We start from the raw sequence: 16,372 nt of genomic DNA, 5'->3' as shown, positions 1-16,372 counted from the left end.
CTATAAACATTACAACGTAACGTTTTTATTGAATAAACTTATATAAAGAGAAAAATGAATATTTGCGTGAAAATCTATGATGACCGAAATTGTTGATATATGTACAAAAACTATCTACATAAAAAGGTATTAAGATATTACTATTAAAATTTATTCAGTTATTACAATCATCAATTACAATTGAAAATACACAGCAACAAAAATATTATTTATCAATATTTTATTCCTTGTACTACTGGATTGCAAAATTTGCTTATTCAAATAAAATATACAAAACTGTATATAAATCCAAAAAAATCTTTTTTTTTCATGTGGTATATTGTAACCTATTATACCTGAATATTATCACAATATCATACTAGCACCACATATTTTTTTAAAATATAAAATAAAATCGGCCTCTCACATTTTAATCTCTATGCAGTGATATTTTTGAATTTTTATAATTGTGGTCTACCACCGCACCAAACAAATATGAAGTATTAATAAATGGAAAAAGCTTCATAAATCCTACGTAGTATTACCTACGCAGGTTTATAAATATCAGGATTCATTTAAAATTTATACATTTCGTTAGTCTAAAATAAACACAATTTGAAATAAATGAAGTGTTTTGTATTAAGGTTGATAGAACAAGAGTTATTTTGCAAGTAAATAGATGTATTTACGGAAATAGGTGGGTTGGATTCATAAATAGATGGAATGTTTGGTAGGTGTAATTTTCAGGTGTCCTGTATATATTTTTAAAGATTGATGGCATTCTGCTTATTTTTAGTTCGGAGCTTCATTTTAATTAAAATTTTATCCGGGACATTTAAGATTAAAGTGGATAACGTATAGAACAATATTTTGATTCGTAATAGAGTAATCTCCTAAATTAGTTAGCAACTTAAGATATTTTGTAAGTTGCAAAACTAATTCTAAGGCTAAATTTCAATATTAATAGTAAACTTAAATTTAAATAACCCCAATATATTGTTAAAAATATTGGAAGCACAATAAAAACAAAATACCCCTATAATGCTTTTTTAAAAATATATGTTTCTAGAATGCATATTTGAATATATAAGTTAATGTAAATTAAAATTACATACCTTGTACGCCAACATAGTGTGCTTTCTTGACTGAAAAAAAAAGAAAATATCATTAGATAATTGAATTAAACTTTAAATATTAAATATTTATATTAAAATATTTATTTATATATAAAAGGTTCTGGGGATATACGACAGAAATGAATAGATCTATGTTATCAAGTTTGATAATATTTTTACGGATTTTCTAATTATTAATTATGCAAATTTCATAAATTATATACTGATGATGAGAAATAATAACTACCTATAATTTTTAAAATAAAGTTAGTGCAACAATATAGAGTGTAGTTTAATATTATTTTCATTAATACATCTATATATATATATATATATATATATATATATATATATAAATCAAAAATAAAAACACTTATAAAAATCTTATCAAAAATGATTCGTTAAATACTCATTATTGTTTTGAAAAGATGAAAATTGTAGGTATTAAATGTAATAATATTTAGTGATGTGAATTGCAGGTACTAAATTTTTATATATTTCTATTCTATACATATATACACATGCATAATAAGTATAAAAATATAAGTAAAATAAATATTTTTACAAAAACCACTGTTCAAAAAATCTGACGTTAATCTGGCTTATATTTATATATAGAATTCACATATCGCAAGTAGAATTCCGAATATTTCAGTACATCGGCTATTATTACAGCCTGGTATTTATAATAATTTTGTAATGATATTTGTAACAATTTATATAATAATATTTATAATAATTCAAAATTAACAATTATTTCAAATTTCTAAAATAATAATGTCCTCAATTAATTATAAATTTTTAACATTAAAAGAAGATTTACTTGATGAGTCAAGCGATTACTTGGAAAAAAATTCACAAGAAGAATTTTATAAAATCTTTTAGTACTATTATTTGTTGGAATGAATTTCATTTTTGCACACATACTTGAATGTGATTATAATTCATAAGTAAACAAAATATTTATATAAAACCAAAAGCTCAACAAACCTGACGTTAACAAATATTTATACAAAACCACTTTTCAACAAATCTGACGTTAATCTGGCTTACAAAATATTTATGGGTAGATTTTACACAAATTCTAAATCCTCTCAGAACGATGGGTAAACTTTACAATTTCAATACGATATCTAAAAAAACTTTTGATATTTCGTATACATTAGTATACTATCTATACATTAGTTGTGAATTCTTGACATAAGAATTCGAAAGTATCGAATAAGTGATCAATAAATAATTTTACATTAGGAATTTCATGAGAATTCAAAAACACATTAATCTATTGGTACAAAATCCGAATAACAGTGAATAAAATCTATGCAAAATGTTTTTCTAATACTCAAAAAAAAACTATAATAAATATCATTGTCATACATGTGCTACATCTCATATATAAGCATATTCCTAGGTTGAAGTCTTTATAGAAAGACAAACTTAAAGTAAATTGTAATCCGTAGAACATACTGAATCATCTTCAAAATGGTAGATAACCCAAGAAGATGATTTATCATCTTCATTTTTCTACTGCAATTTTTACGATTCATCTTTCCGCCACGACTACATACGCCGCAGTATTAAAACCGCGTCTGAAGTATGAATAATTGTCCCAAAGATTTTATTTCTCTCGCCAGAGCGGTTGTAAATTGCGGCATTAAATTTTGATGACTCAAGCGAAATGTGGTATATGTGATGCGTTTAATTCATAAAATTTCTTTTTAAAAACAGGCGTATTCTCGTAAATAATAATGATTTATTGGTTTATATTTGATGAGTAAAGTTGTGTTGAAAATCAACAATTATACGAATATGTTTGAAATGAAATGTTATAATCCAATATCTGTTTATATTAAAATTACTAAAAACTGGAGCTTGTGAAATCATAGACTTTGTTAGGTGTTAGATAAATAGAGATTTAGAGACCGATTATGTCGCATAACTGGCCAATATTATGGCAAAGCCATGTCACGCTCCAACTTCCGTACATTATGCTACTGAATCATACTCAATACTGCCAAAGTGTAATGTATTTGCTATGCATTCAGGCGTTTTACATAGTTTTGTATAATAAACTGCAGCGTCGCTTGTATATTATGAAGCTGTTTCAGAAAGACCCTGTTATTTAAGACCGTTTGCTGACATTTGTGCGGTTTCTAGGTTAGGATTTCTATCTGACAACCTGAAAAACTGACTGCACATGGCTTTTGTCAATATGTTTTATGAAAACTTTTTCATAACATGACCTTGCCATAACATTTTTCTGTTTGCGGCAGAATCGATCTATTAACTTTCATTTTCTTCATTCAGAGTAGACTTATACAATAATTATAATATGATCTTATAGTTTTGTGAATTAAACAAAATAACTTGATGTGAGTGTCATTTTGCCTCATGTCAATTTGCATGAATTTTCCGATGAGTGTAAATAACCGATTCAATCAATATTTTTAACTTCCCGTAGGGTAAGTTATAGTAATCGCAAAAAAATCGAAAATGAAAATTTTTATATATCTTTACGTTTCAGAGGTTTCTGAACATTTTGGCATACCTTAGAAAAAATGGATGTATGTGTGTGTGTGTGTGTGTGTGTGTGTGTGTATGTACGTGTGTGTATGTATGTGCGGATACAAATTTTCGTCGACGATTTCGGGAACACGGATCAACCGATTTGAATAATTCAAAAAATATTCGATTCGTATTGATAAGGAGACGTGCTGATTAGTTTTTGGCGAAGGCAGGTCTAGCCGTTCCGAAGATACGGGGCAAAAAGTGCCGAAAACGGTAACTCAGTTTTAAAGAGAACGGAGCGTCCGATTTGAATAATTCAAAAAACATTTCACTTGTATTGACAAGGTGAAGAATCGATAAATTTTCATGAAGGTAGGTCTAGCCGTTTCGGAGATATGGAGGAAAAAGTAAAAAAAATGAGCCATTTGGCGGTCAAAAATGATCATTAGACATATGCACATCAAATTATCAGATATTTTATAGAGATTTTAACAATAAGTATAAATTTTGTTCACATTCCTATGGGTTCCGTACCAGTGCTTATCCGTTAGACGGCGGCGCGGCACTTGCGCGCTTCGATATTTCGTCTCTATGCAGTTCAAGCAGTGCGATTGCTTTGAAAAAAAGTTCAGAATTTCCAAAATATGTCAAAATGAAGAAAACATTTTTTTTCAAAAAATTTTTTCGTATTCAAAAAAAAATTTTTTTTCTCAAAAAAAAAATTTTTTTTTTCAAAAAAAAGTATTTTTTCATCATATTTATAGTTTCTCAAAAATCTATTTTTTTCGAAGTAAATTTTTTTCAAAAATGTTAATCGTTTTAAAAAAAAAAAAAATTTTTGGTACGGGAAGTTCCAGCAATTTGCCTTAAGGCACGATGCCCTAATTGCCTTAAGACAGAATTCCACTTACAGCTAGTTTATTATCAATAATTCACCTGCCTCTTTGTTTACCTGTCTGCCTATTACCGCCTACCTGTTTACCTATCTACCAGTCTGCCAAACCACTGAATTTTCTGTCTGCCTGTCTACTTGTCTGCGTATCAGAATATTAAACTGTCTACCTGTATACTTGTTTATCAACTCACAATGTACAGTTTTTTCAGTCTACCAGTCTGTCTAAATCCTTGTTCTCTACTTTTTTATCTGATAAGCTGTTTACCTTAACTGTCTTGATACCTACATGCCTGTTTACCATTTATAACAATCATTTTTCTTATTTATCGATTTGTATTTTTCTCCTTAATTTCCATCTGTTTACCCGTACACCTGTCTACTTATTTACCGAAACTTTCATCTGTATATGAATCAATAAAAATGAATTTTAAAGATCAACAAATGTCAACGTTTGCATCACCAAAACCGCTGGACCTGGCTTTACACAATTGTAATTTTTACTCATTCAGTCAACACAAGTAAAATATTGTTTAAAACACTCAAAAAATATCTCAAGAATACGGAATTGTAGCACTAAATATATTTTTTTATACTTTTATAACTCATGGCTAGTATAGGTTATCAAATTTATTATTATTACTCTGTTCAAAGCTCTTTTTATATATTAATCTTTAACAAAATCTGATCACTATTATTCACTAGCATTTTGATACACCATTGTTTAAAAGCCATGCTATTGAGGCTCGTGTGTGACTACGGATAACCATGTTAGTGATGAATAATTAAATATATTACGTAACCATTAGTAATTATGAATACCGTTATCTTCTTATATATAAAAATAAGTCGAGTTTTCCTTCCTGAAGAAATAACTCCAGAACTGAGTTAACCAGAATTCGTTGGAAAGGTCTCGGGATCCGCAAGGTTTATAGCTAAGCAAACTTCACGCACCATAATTAAAAATTCGAGTAATGACATTAGTGAGAATTATCAGAATTATGCTTCGTTAAGTCAACGAGCAATTCTTGCCGCAAAGAATAATGATGTACACGTACTGAATATCACCATTCAATCAAAAATTGCTGGCAATTTGGTGACATAGCAATGATTCCGACTGGTCTTCCGTTTGACTTCGAACGATTGCAATATCCAGTTCGCCTTGCGTTCGCAATGACAACTAACAAGTCGCAAGGCCAATCGCTTAGTGTTTGCGGGATAAATTTCAAATAGATTATTTAGAAAATCATTATTTTTCACATGGGCAGTTATACGTTGCCTGTTCACGAGTTGGAAAACCATCCGCTTTGTTTATGTTAACGTCAGACCAAAAAACAAAAAATGTGGTTTACCAAAGAGCACTTCAATGAAACGGATAATTTGCGGATTCACTTTCATTTACTTAGAGAAGTTCAACTAAAAAATACTTCATTTTTATAATCGAAATAAATTCATTACTGTTGTGCAATAAAATCAAATTTTACCTTTTCAAATATAAAACAAACAAAAAATTTCTTCATCTTTCTCACGAAACCATCTGGTGGCGACACGAAGTTAGTCAGGTTTACTAGTCATTAATAAATATCGTTCGTATTTATAAGTAGCACGTAGTGTCTAAAAATATATATATCCATATGAGAGTGTATATTTATATAACAATTTTGAAATTATCCAAGGTTAGTTCCGCAACCTTGTACCTAAACATCATGCATTATTCTCCGGCATCCAAATTAATTTACTTTGTAAATTAATTCAACTTTCCTAATTACAAAAAGCTCCTTCGACCTTTTTTAACCAAATCCCCGGAGCTGGAAAGTCGCATTCTCTACTTACTCTCTCTCCTCTACTGCGCACCCGTACCCCCGTACCCGTGTGTGTCATTTGTATTTTGCGTCCGTTTAATCCGCGGCGGTTTACTAACAATATACGATGATTAGAACCAGGATTAAAACTCAACTCATCGCCGCCTATCTATCCCGGTTGATCCCGCCTAACGATTGCGACAAATGCGGAAATTATACACCAAAGGTGACAAGCTATGATACTATGCTGCATAATATTATATAATTGACATAATTAATTGTACTGACTGAGTAGGCCATAGACTTTTCTCTCTGGGGTAACATCTATTTTTTGTTTGATCTAAATAAAGATTTTTTATTTGGTTCATTTTACAGAATATCTTGAAGATTAAACTATGCGGCCAATTCTCGGATAGTGAGTTGCTGGTCACCAACTGTCAAAAAACTATGAATTTGCTATGCGATCAAGCGATTTAGACGTAACACCTATCCTGCAAAAGGCACAAATGACAAATAATATTTTTTTCATATGTTTGATAACATAACGTTTTTGATTATTTTTTATTTTGTTATAATACGTGTATGAACATACATATAAACCTTTTTTACCCCATTTTTATCCTCTCACCACAAACCTCTATGTAAGAATTATTGTAGCAATTACATCATTTTTCATCTCGATTTTTGTTAAATGCTTTGCATTTTGTTAAAAATTGTAATTATATGTATAACACACAATTGTGTATAGCTAATTATGTAAAGTTATGCATATACGACAGTGTGTGCACAAGAGAATAGTTTATTAGTATTTACCAAATGCATGTCTCAGAAGAAAACATTCTCATGATTCGTTCTCGATTTCCTTCGGACTCCAGCCATTATATTATTACCGACGTTTATAAATTGTTAGTGAGTAACCATTGCCGACTTAGATAAATAGCGGCATTCGTCCTGCACCTGCTCTCTTCGCATACGATTCTGGCATGATTCTGCGTGAGAGGAGTGCCGAGAAGGGTCAGAAGTTGCTTAATGAAATACTTTGCATAACTCAGCCTGGCAACAAGCGTGAAATGCGAAATGGGCATTATGAACATTCTGCGGATTTCGGCTCAAGGAAATCTTCATTAGGACGGAGAAGTTACTTTGGAGAATTAATCGTGTAAATGCGTGTTAATCATTCTCCATACATGAGGCAGTGTTATCATTTGGATAAACTAAATATCATTGATATATAAAATACTTATTGAATAATTAGTTTTACTAGTGTAATTGTTTAAAAATTGAAATTGAAAATTTCTGCATATCGTCACGTTTTGAAGGTTTCTGTACATTTTGACATACCTGATTATTAGAAAAAATTGATGTATGTGTATGTATGTATGAATGGATGCAATTATTCGCCCACGTTTTCGGGCGCATAGAAAGCATTCGATTTCTATTGGGACATGTGCTCATTAGATTTTGGCAAAGGCAGGTTCAGTAGTTTTCGAGATACAGAGCAAAGAGCGCAGAAAAAATGTTTTGAGTTTTTAAGAGAACGGAGCATTTTATTTAAATGATCCAAAAAAATCAATTCACGTCACTTGAAATTTGAATATAGGTTAAATTATTAGTCTCATATACTATATTCATGATTGTGAATAAGAAGAATGTAATGTCTACTTTGACAATAAACTTTTGCGGAATTAACTTAGGAAATCACTCACATGAATGTACATGCATTCCGGTACAGACAGTAGTTGCAAAATCGTTAATGAATATTTTTGACTAAATGGTAAAAATAGGTTATATAAAAAAATTGATCTTTGAATTGTACACGTGAGTTACACAGGATACACAGGACAAGCTGTCGGGTCAGTTAGTATATATATATATATATATATATATATATATATATATATATATGTCACAGCTTCATTTTCGAGAACATATTCTTTAGTCCCAAGACTAAATTTTACCTGATTTTGTTCACGTCCGACGTATTTATACGTCTCGCTCGTTTAACACTTGAGTGCGTTTTCTTCGCATATTTGCAATATAATTTGTCAGTTACTTTAATTCAATGGAGAAATGCTTTCTAGAACTTCTCATTTAGATGATTGCTCAAAACTTATGTATTTGTAAGCAACATTGAGAATTGTTGAACACTGAAGTTATATGCATTCTTGTTTTATTTATTATCATGTTTTCAGTTAAATGTTTGATAAGATCCATAGTTAAAACTATGGGATTTCAGCTAGAATTGTAGGTAGAATTACCAGATTTCAGGTAAAATTGCCAATATTCGTCTCGGGCAGTATGATGTTGATTAGTAGTGAAGACTGTTTTTATTTGTAATTATAAATGGCAATGTGTTTTTAAGTAAAAATAGCGTCTACCAGCATCTTACTAAGCATTTCCGCATCAATAAAAAATAATTAGTATTACAGAAATTGTAGTCATAAAATTCATCATATGAAGATAAAACTGTTCGGGTTGTCATCTAAAACAGTCCTTTAGTTCTGATTGCTGTTCAAATAATATACAAAAAACGGCGAGTTTAATGAAAAATTTAATATAAATTTTTAACAATTTTGAACAAATTATATTCGATTTCCAGTAATTGAATTCTATACTGCCATTGTCTGTAGTATTTGTATTTTGGATTATTTATCGACATTTGTTGTTTGACTATGTGATTAATAATTGTGCGTTTGACAAGCGGTTTGGTATTCAAATAATGATCTGTCAATCAGCAGAGCAAACTCGCGGAATCAATATTTAATGTACATAAGGTTTTCGTATATTTTGCGTGGTAAATGAAATTTCTATTTCCTCAGGATATGCCATTTACATTCCTCGAAAAGAGCAAATCTGTTGATTAATAAATAAAGGATAAAATAAATATTGTTATGGTACGATATTTAAACTTATTTTTTATCCATTCAGCATGTATTGTCTTACATGTTCTTATGTACAAATAAAAGTGTATATGTTGTTATCGGTTGTGTAAATTGGAAGTAACCTGCTCGGTTACCAGGTTAAATAATCAGATATCAAATTACATATTATCTGATTTTTTTCAAGTGTATAAACTGATACATTTTTCCAACATATTACATTTTAGAAGGACGTCTCATACGTTTTCAGCATGCGTCGTCGACTAGACATCTAATATAAGAGAACACATGTCGTCTTACATACATCTGCAGTGTCCGATTTATAAAAGACAAACATTGGGTTCTCTTAGAGCACAAACAATATGTAATGAAAAATACTAAATTGAAGAAGATATTGAAGTGAAATTACTTTAAATTAAATGCAATATTATATATCTTCAATTTGATAAAGTAGTAATTAAATTCATTTTATATCAGACATGAAAGTTTTTCTAGATAAGCTGACATTATATTTGAGATATCGCAGGACGTAGATTCAGTTAAAAACTAATTTAGTAGTAGCTAGGAAACCTGGTATTGTAATTTTTCCAATCTTCGATAAAATAAATCGTTAAAAAATACATATTATTTTTACAGTTTTTACTATCAATTCATAAAAAGAGCGTTTCCATAACAACGCTATGTTACGCTCTATTTTACCGGAAAATTGGTCTCTATTAACAAAATATAGAACCCGAAATTCATATTAAATAGATTTGGAGTTATCTCATTGGAGATGAACTCTTAAAAGGCATACAGACCAGCATATTGTCTAAAACAATGTATATTTTGATCGGCAATAAATATTAAATATATTTGTGTATCTAATCACACTTAGTATTGGACAATGATGTATAATTGTAGTTTTGTAATGATATTGGTACAACATTTGTTATTACAACCTAACTAAAGCCTAATTTTATCTCCTAGGTTATCTTGACTATTTTTTTTATTTTGAGCATAAATTAGCCTTGTATATTCTGGTAATAGAGAAAGAAAACTTATATTGCATCAATAATTGCTTGCATACAATGTCGGTAATAATTAATATATTTATAATTGTTTTAAGTTTAATAATTTTATTTCTATATCAAACGTATCAAACACAAGTATTTTGGCTCGAGAAATAATATACTCGTGTGGTAAGTAATTAATACGTGAAAATTATTATTCAAAAGTTTCAACATTAACAATATCGATAATATTGGTCTTAAAATTAGATCAAATATAAATAAATCGGTCATAAATACAAAATTTAATACTATTTCGAGCATTATTTGCTGTTTAAAATATCAGTTGTAAATATTCCAACTCATTTAATTGTATTCTGTATGTAATTTATACCCTAAAGTCGAATTCTAGGCCTATAAATTGTCAAAAATCAAAATAATTCTTAAATTGTAAATATTCTCATTATATTTTTAATTATCAAATAATCTATAATATTTTTTTCAAGTATAGATAATGTATTATATTGATTAATATTGATCAATATACCTATTATATATACAAAAAGGATCTAAATATTAAATGTCATTTGGTTCAAAAAAGGCTTTTGCCGGTATAGTACTCTGGAAATGCTGCAAATGGTAAATATAATAGATTTTGAGGTGCTCTTTACGAATTTCAACTTTGTCACTTCAATTTTTTACGGTAAGTTGCCGCCATATTAAAAAAATGGCGTCAAAAAACAGTTTTTTCAAGATATCTCCATTCGGGCTTATTCTACGATAAAAGTATCTATGTACGAATTAAACATAATAAAATCCCATACAATTTATTTGAGGATCGTTTTTTTTGTAAAATCAGTAGTTTAAGAGCATAGGCGCCTCAAAGTCTTTGCTGCTCTCGCCGCCATATTGGATCTCCCTGTATTTGATTGCTCTTTGAACTTGACCACATTCTCTTCAATAAATAAATATTTTCAATGTTAAATTTAGCAAAAAAGTTTCAAAAATAAAAGAATTTTAATATTTCACTGTTTTTTTACTGGCAATGGAACACTTCAATTGCAAAATAGCTGAAGTAAAAATTCACGGTGGCAAATAAGATTTTTTATTTTATTTTTATTTAATTTTTAGAATTCCCGGAGTACTATACCGTCAAAACGACCAAATGACTGGACTGGACTTCTCTCAAATTTGCTAAATAAATGTTTATAAGAGTCAAAGACAAAATTGCATATCAGTTCATTACCATCATTAATAATTACATAGATTTTAGTGGAAATAGAAACATCATGATTGAAAGATCATCATTAATAATGTATATGAAAAGATGATCTTTACTTAGCACGCTAGATAAGCAGTCACGCAATAAGGAAATAATATACTCCAGCGATATAATATTTCTCATATAATTTCCTGTATTGGCATTTACGATCAGTATTTGGATTTATTAACCTTTGCAAAATTGATATCCACGTAATACGAAACATTTTACATTAGAGGCTTCTTCGTGAAAATTACATCCGGGTAATAATAATGAACTTTTGCCTAAAATTGAGTAATATACAATCTGAATAAATATTAAACTCAAATATACTTGTTTAATTCTAAATTCAAATTTTATTTACAGTATAGGTATTGTATATGCATAGTAAAACAACCACGGTCAAAATTTCATTGATTCAAGGTAAAATTGTGCTACGTACTAAACCTCTCTATCCTTTCTATATTTATTAAAGAATGCTCATAAAACTGATTTATAGTCGAAGCACAACCTACGGTTTTTAGATAAAAATGCATGACCAACAACTTTACTACCATTTATTTTTCAAATGTAGGTTTCCACGTCTATTTTATAGATCTTTGGCATTTCATCTCCCTTTAAAGCATTTACCTGATAGATCTTGAATGTTCCCAGATATGAATTGTGTGTTCGCTCTCTGAACATGTAGATAAGAGCTTTATATCTGGCTTAAGATTAAAAGCAGCACGTGCTGGAGATCTTGAGGAATTAAACTATTATAAGTGAGCTTACACGTTCTATTGAATGGTATTAGATGTTACATTGTAAGTGAGTCCTTGGTGTAACTAACTATTAGATGTAGACTCACTTGAATACGCATTTGCAATGGGAAATTGGAAAACTGGTCGTGGTGGATTGACTCTCATATAAATTTCTCAAGAATATCAATATTAGAAAATGTATTGCTTAGCTAAAATACGGTTCATAGTAAATTATGCATACCAATTTGTAGTATAATAATATCCTATAATGATCCCATAACAAGTTATGATATAAATACAGTCACCAGAACATAGAAACCACGGTGGTCTGCTTCATACGTAATGCATATAGAAATGAATTCCCAGAATTTAGTGTTATTTACATATGAATATTAATCAAAATATGATACATATATTTTAAAAGAGGTAGGTGGATAAATCCAATATGTACGCAATAGATGATCACAAACGAACACAGCTATGTGCAAACATCAGTCAAACTCAATATTAAATTCATATTTTGCACAAAAATGGTAAAAAATAGCTAGTAACATCAATTTACATGGAATATGAGGCAGATCAAAATAAACTTAAATTACCAATTTAATGTTATTATGCATTAATATTCCAATTAATTTTTGAACAAGAAATGAATATGTAAAGCTTCATTCCATACATTAAATTTTTGCAAAATTTTTAAAAATTAAATTGCTCTAATGGTTCAAGCAAATAATTCTATGTTATTAGCAGCATAAAGATTTATTAATGAAAATTCTCCTTATTATACTATATGTAGATGCCCTACAATGCTGATATCAAACTTATCAGAATAGGTATACATTGTAAATGGTTTTTGTAATGTAGCATGATCGGTTTATATATATATATATATATATATATATATATATATATATATATATATATTTAATGTGACGGGGAACAAAGATACAATTTGAATTTCAGCAATTATACTGTGAAACCCAAACCAATTATATCACAAGAAAGAACACGTATCAAACAACTATCTAAATATGCTCAATAATACGTCCAGCTATTTCATCATTGCAGTAATGTTTTTTGCTACTTTTTATGAATTTTTTATGAGTTTTTCACTTGATTCTTTTTACCCTATAATAGGCTTGGTAGAAAGTGTAGCCAAAGAACTAAAATTTATTCTAAACTATTTGTCTCGGGCATATACTAGTCTCATCATTTTTAAAAAAAATCGAGAAACTCAAGAGAGTGGTGAGAACATGATCTTCTTTTAAACGGTTGCCATTTTGTCAAAAAATTATTCTTAATCATAGTATGGCTCATAGCGACATCATTCTAGATTGATAATCTCTTTTTTTTCATTGCGGATTACTACTAAAAGAATTGCAATCGTGTACAGGGTCACGGGCCAATATTTTGTGACCTCACTTCAACAATTTATAATTTTTGAATTATTAACTTTTCTTCACTTTTTTGTACTTTCGTTAAAGTTTCATTAAATTCGCAAGTTCCGCTTTTGAGAAAATACCATGGTGCATTAGTTTAAACATTTGTTTGGTAGGCCAAACGTGTTCTCAACCTAAAACCAGGCTAGTTTCTGGTCAGAGTATAATTTTGCATATCTCGAAAACTACTGGGTAAACCAATTTGAAAATTTTGTCACAAACTTGGTAAACTATAATAACAATGTGTGCCAAGTTTCATTGAATTCGCAAAATCCTCTTTTGAGAAGATACGATCTGTTTAAACATTCAGTAGGCTAAACGTGTTCTTAACCTAAGACTAAGCTAGTTTCAGGTCAGAGTTTAAAGTCGCATATCTCGAAAACTACCGTATGAACCAATTTAAAAATTTTGTCGCAATTTTGGTGAAGCATAATAACAATGTGCGCCAAGTTTCATTTATTTCGCATGGTCCGCTTTAGGTAAAGGTACTATATGGTGCACCTGGGCCAAAGGAGCACTTAACCTGAAACTAAGCTAGTTTCAGGCCAGAGTGCAATTTCGCATATTTAGAAAACTATCGTGTGAACCATTTTGAGATTTTTGTCACAATCTTGGTAAAATAAAATAGCAATGTGTGCCAAGATTCATTAAGTTTGCAAGAAATGCAAAATGCATTAAGGTGCATTTGTTTGAACATTTGGTAGTACAATCAAAATTTGTTTAAACATTCGGTAGTTCTCAATCTAAAACTAGGTTACGTTGATACATAAATTTTCGGAACGTTTAAGCCCCGCTTTATATATATATATATATATATATATATATATATATATATATATATACATATATACATGTGTTCAATATTTATCATGTAATGTGTACTGTATTACAAACTACCAACGCATGTTGTACCCGTTTTTATCTCATGTTGTGACAAAGCTCATACAAATTTTTGTCCATAGTATGTATGTACCTATATCTATATTCTCCCAAAATGATCTATCCATACATTTAGGCCTAAACGCTTTGCAACGAGCGAGGCGTATCTGACCGCCGGGACGTCCAGCCGCCTGGAACATAATCGCTTATATAGCGCAGTGTCATCAAACGATTCCTATAACACCATCACATGAATATAGAGAATAGAGATACGTAGATGCTATCATATAGATATAAATTTGCACGTAGCAATATATTCAATCGCTCTACTTGAATAGCGAACAAAATGATACAAGTGCTGGTGTAGATAGTGGTCACAGGGTAGTTATTGTTTCAAATTAAACTAATTTTGAAATTGTAGTTAGAATATAACAAAAACTAGTGGGGCGCATAGCATGGCACCAAAAAATATTTTTTCTAAAAAGATAAACATTTTAGAAAAAAATTTACTTTAAAAAAAAAAATAGATTTTTGAGATACTATAAATCTTTGACAAAAATTTACTTTTTTAGAAAAATAAAGATTTAAAAAAAATGATTTAAAATACAGTAGAACTCCAATTATCCGAACTCCGACTATCCGAACTCCAATTATCCGAACTCTGACTATCCGAATCGCCGATTATCCGAATCCCTTTCAGAAAAAAAATTGTCCAAAAAAAGTCTAAGTGCGCTATTATTCTTCCACCAGCAAAACCAGTGTAGGCACATTGTTTGTTTTGATTTGACGAAGATTTACAAAAAAATGATTTTTATTTCTAAACTTGTACTTTTTTTTTCAACTCGTTTAAGTACAATTTATTTATATTTAAAACATGTGAAAATGTCATGTTTCTTTCATTTAATTCAATAAAGAAATAGTATAATATCAAAACGTAACTTTTTTTCTCTCCAGTGGCAATTTTAAAAAAAAACTCCGATTATCCGAATATTTGATTATCCGAATGGGTCCCGGTCCCCATTAATTCGGATAATTGGAGTTCTACTGTATTTAGGAAATTCTGAACTTTTTTAAAGCGTACTGCTTTAACTGCATAGAGACAAAATATCAAAGCGCGTAAGCGCCGCGTCGCCGTCTAACGGATAAACATTGATACGGAACCCATAGGAATGTAAACAAAATTATACTTATTGTTGAAATCTCTATAAAATATTTGATAATTTGTTGGGCATATGTCTAATGATCGTTTTTAACCGCCAAAGGGCATTTTGTTTACTTCCCTCACTAGATCTCCGAAACCGCTAGACCTGCCTTCATGCAAATTTGATCAGTTCTTCATCTTGTTAATAAAAGTACAATGTTTTTTGAATTATTCGAATCGGACGCTCCGTTCTCTTAAAAACTTTGGCACTTCTTCCCCCGTATCCTTGAAACAGCTAGACCCGCCTTCGACAAACACTATTCAGCACGTCTCCTCATCAATACAAATCGAATGTTTTTTTTAATTATTCAAATCACTTCACAATCGTCGACGAAAAGTTGTATCCGCACACACACATACGCGCACACACAAATCCATTTTTCTAAGGTATGCCAAAATGTTCAGAAGGTTTTAAAACGTAAAGATATATAAAAAAATTTATTTTCGATTTTTTTGCGATTACTAAACTTGCCCTACGAAAACTTAAAAATTTATAGTGCAAAATTGAATGAGTGATAAAGACTCAACTTATACGCCGATAAAAACGTAAAGATTCTATAAGTCGTTACAATGATTTGACTGCCCTATATATATGTCTATTACTATGTCTATAATTATTGTAATATAAATTCTTTCATTGGTACAGCAAGGCCGGGTAAAGGCTAATTTCACGAGAAATCTAATTGCA

At 29.8% G+C, this 16,372-nt stretch overlaps 1 protein-coding gene across 1 annotated transcript in view; it reads right to left on the bottom strand.

The window, feature by feature from the left end:
- The window catches only part of LOC113367570, a 173,556-nt gene extending 168,745 nt beyond the window's left edge, over positions 1-4,811 (bottom strand). The window contains exons 1-2 of the mRNA XM_026609167.1: positions 4,784-4,811; positions 1,095-1,124 (exon numbers count right to left, since the gene is read on the bottom strand). Of these exons, the coding sequence (XP_026464952.1) occupies positions 1,095-1,124; positions 4,784-4,811 (58 nt within the window). The remainder of the gene's footprint in view (positions 1-1,094; positions 1,125-4,783) is intronic.
- Positions 4,812-16,372: the final 11,561 nt, after the last annotated feature.

The sequence above is a fragment of the Ctenocephalides felis genome, unplaced genomic scaffold, assembly GCF_003426905.1.
Source record: "Ctenocephalides felis isolate EL2017-DRISC unplaced genomic scaffold, ASM342690v1 CF-g0.4_SCAFFOLD_01170, whole genome shotgun sequence".
In the NCBI taxonomy this organism is placed as follows: Eukaryota; Metazoa; Arthropoda; class Insecta; order Siphonaptera; family Pulicidae; genus Ctenocephalides; species Ctenocephalides felis.
Note: the sequence above shows the minus strand (reverse complement) of the source record. Positions and strands in the feature narration are given on the sequence as shown.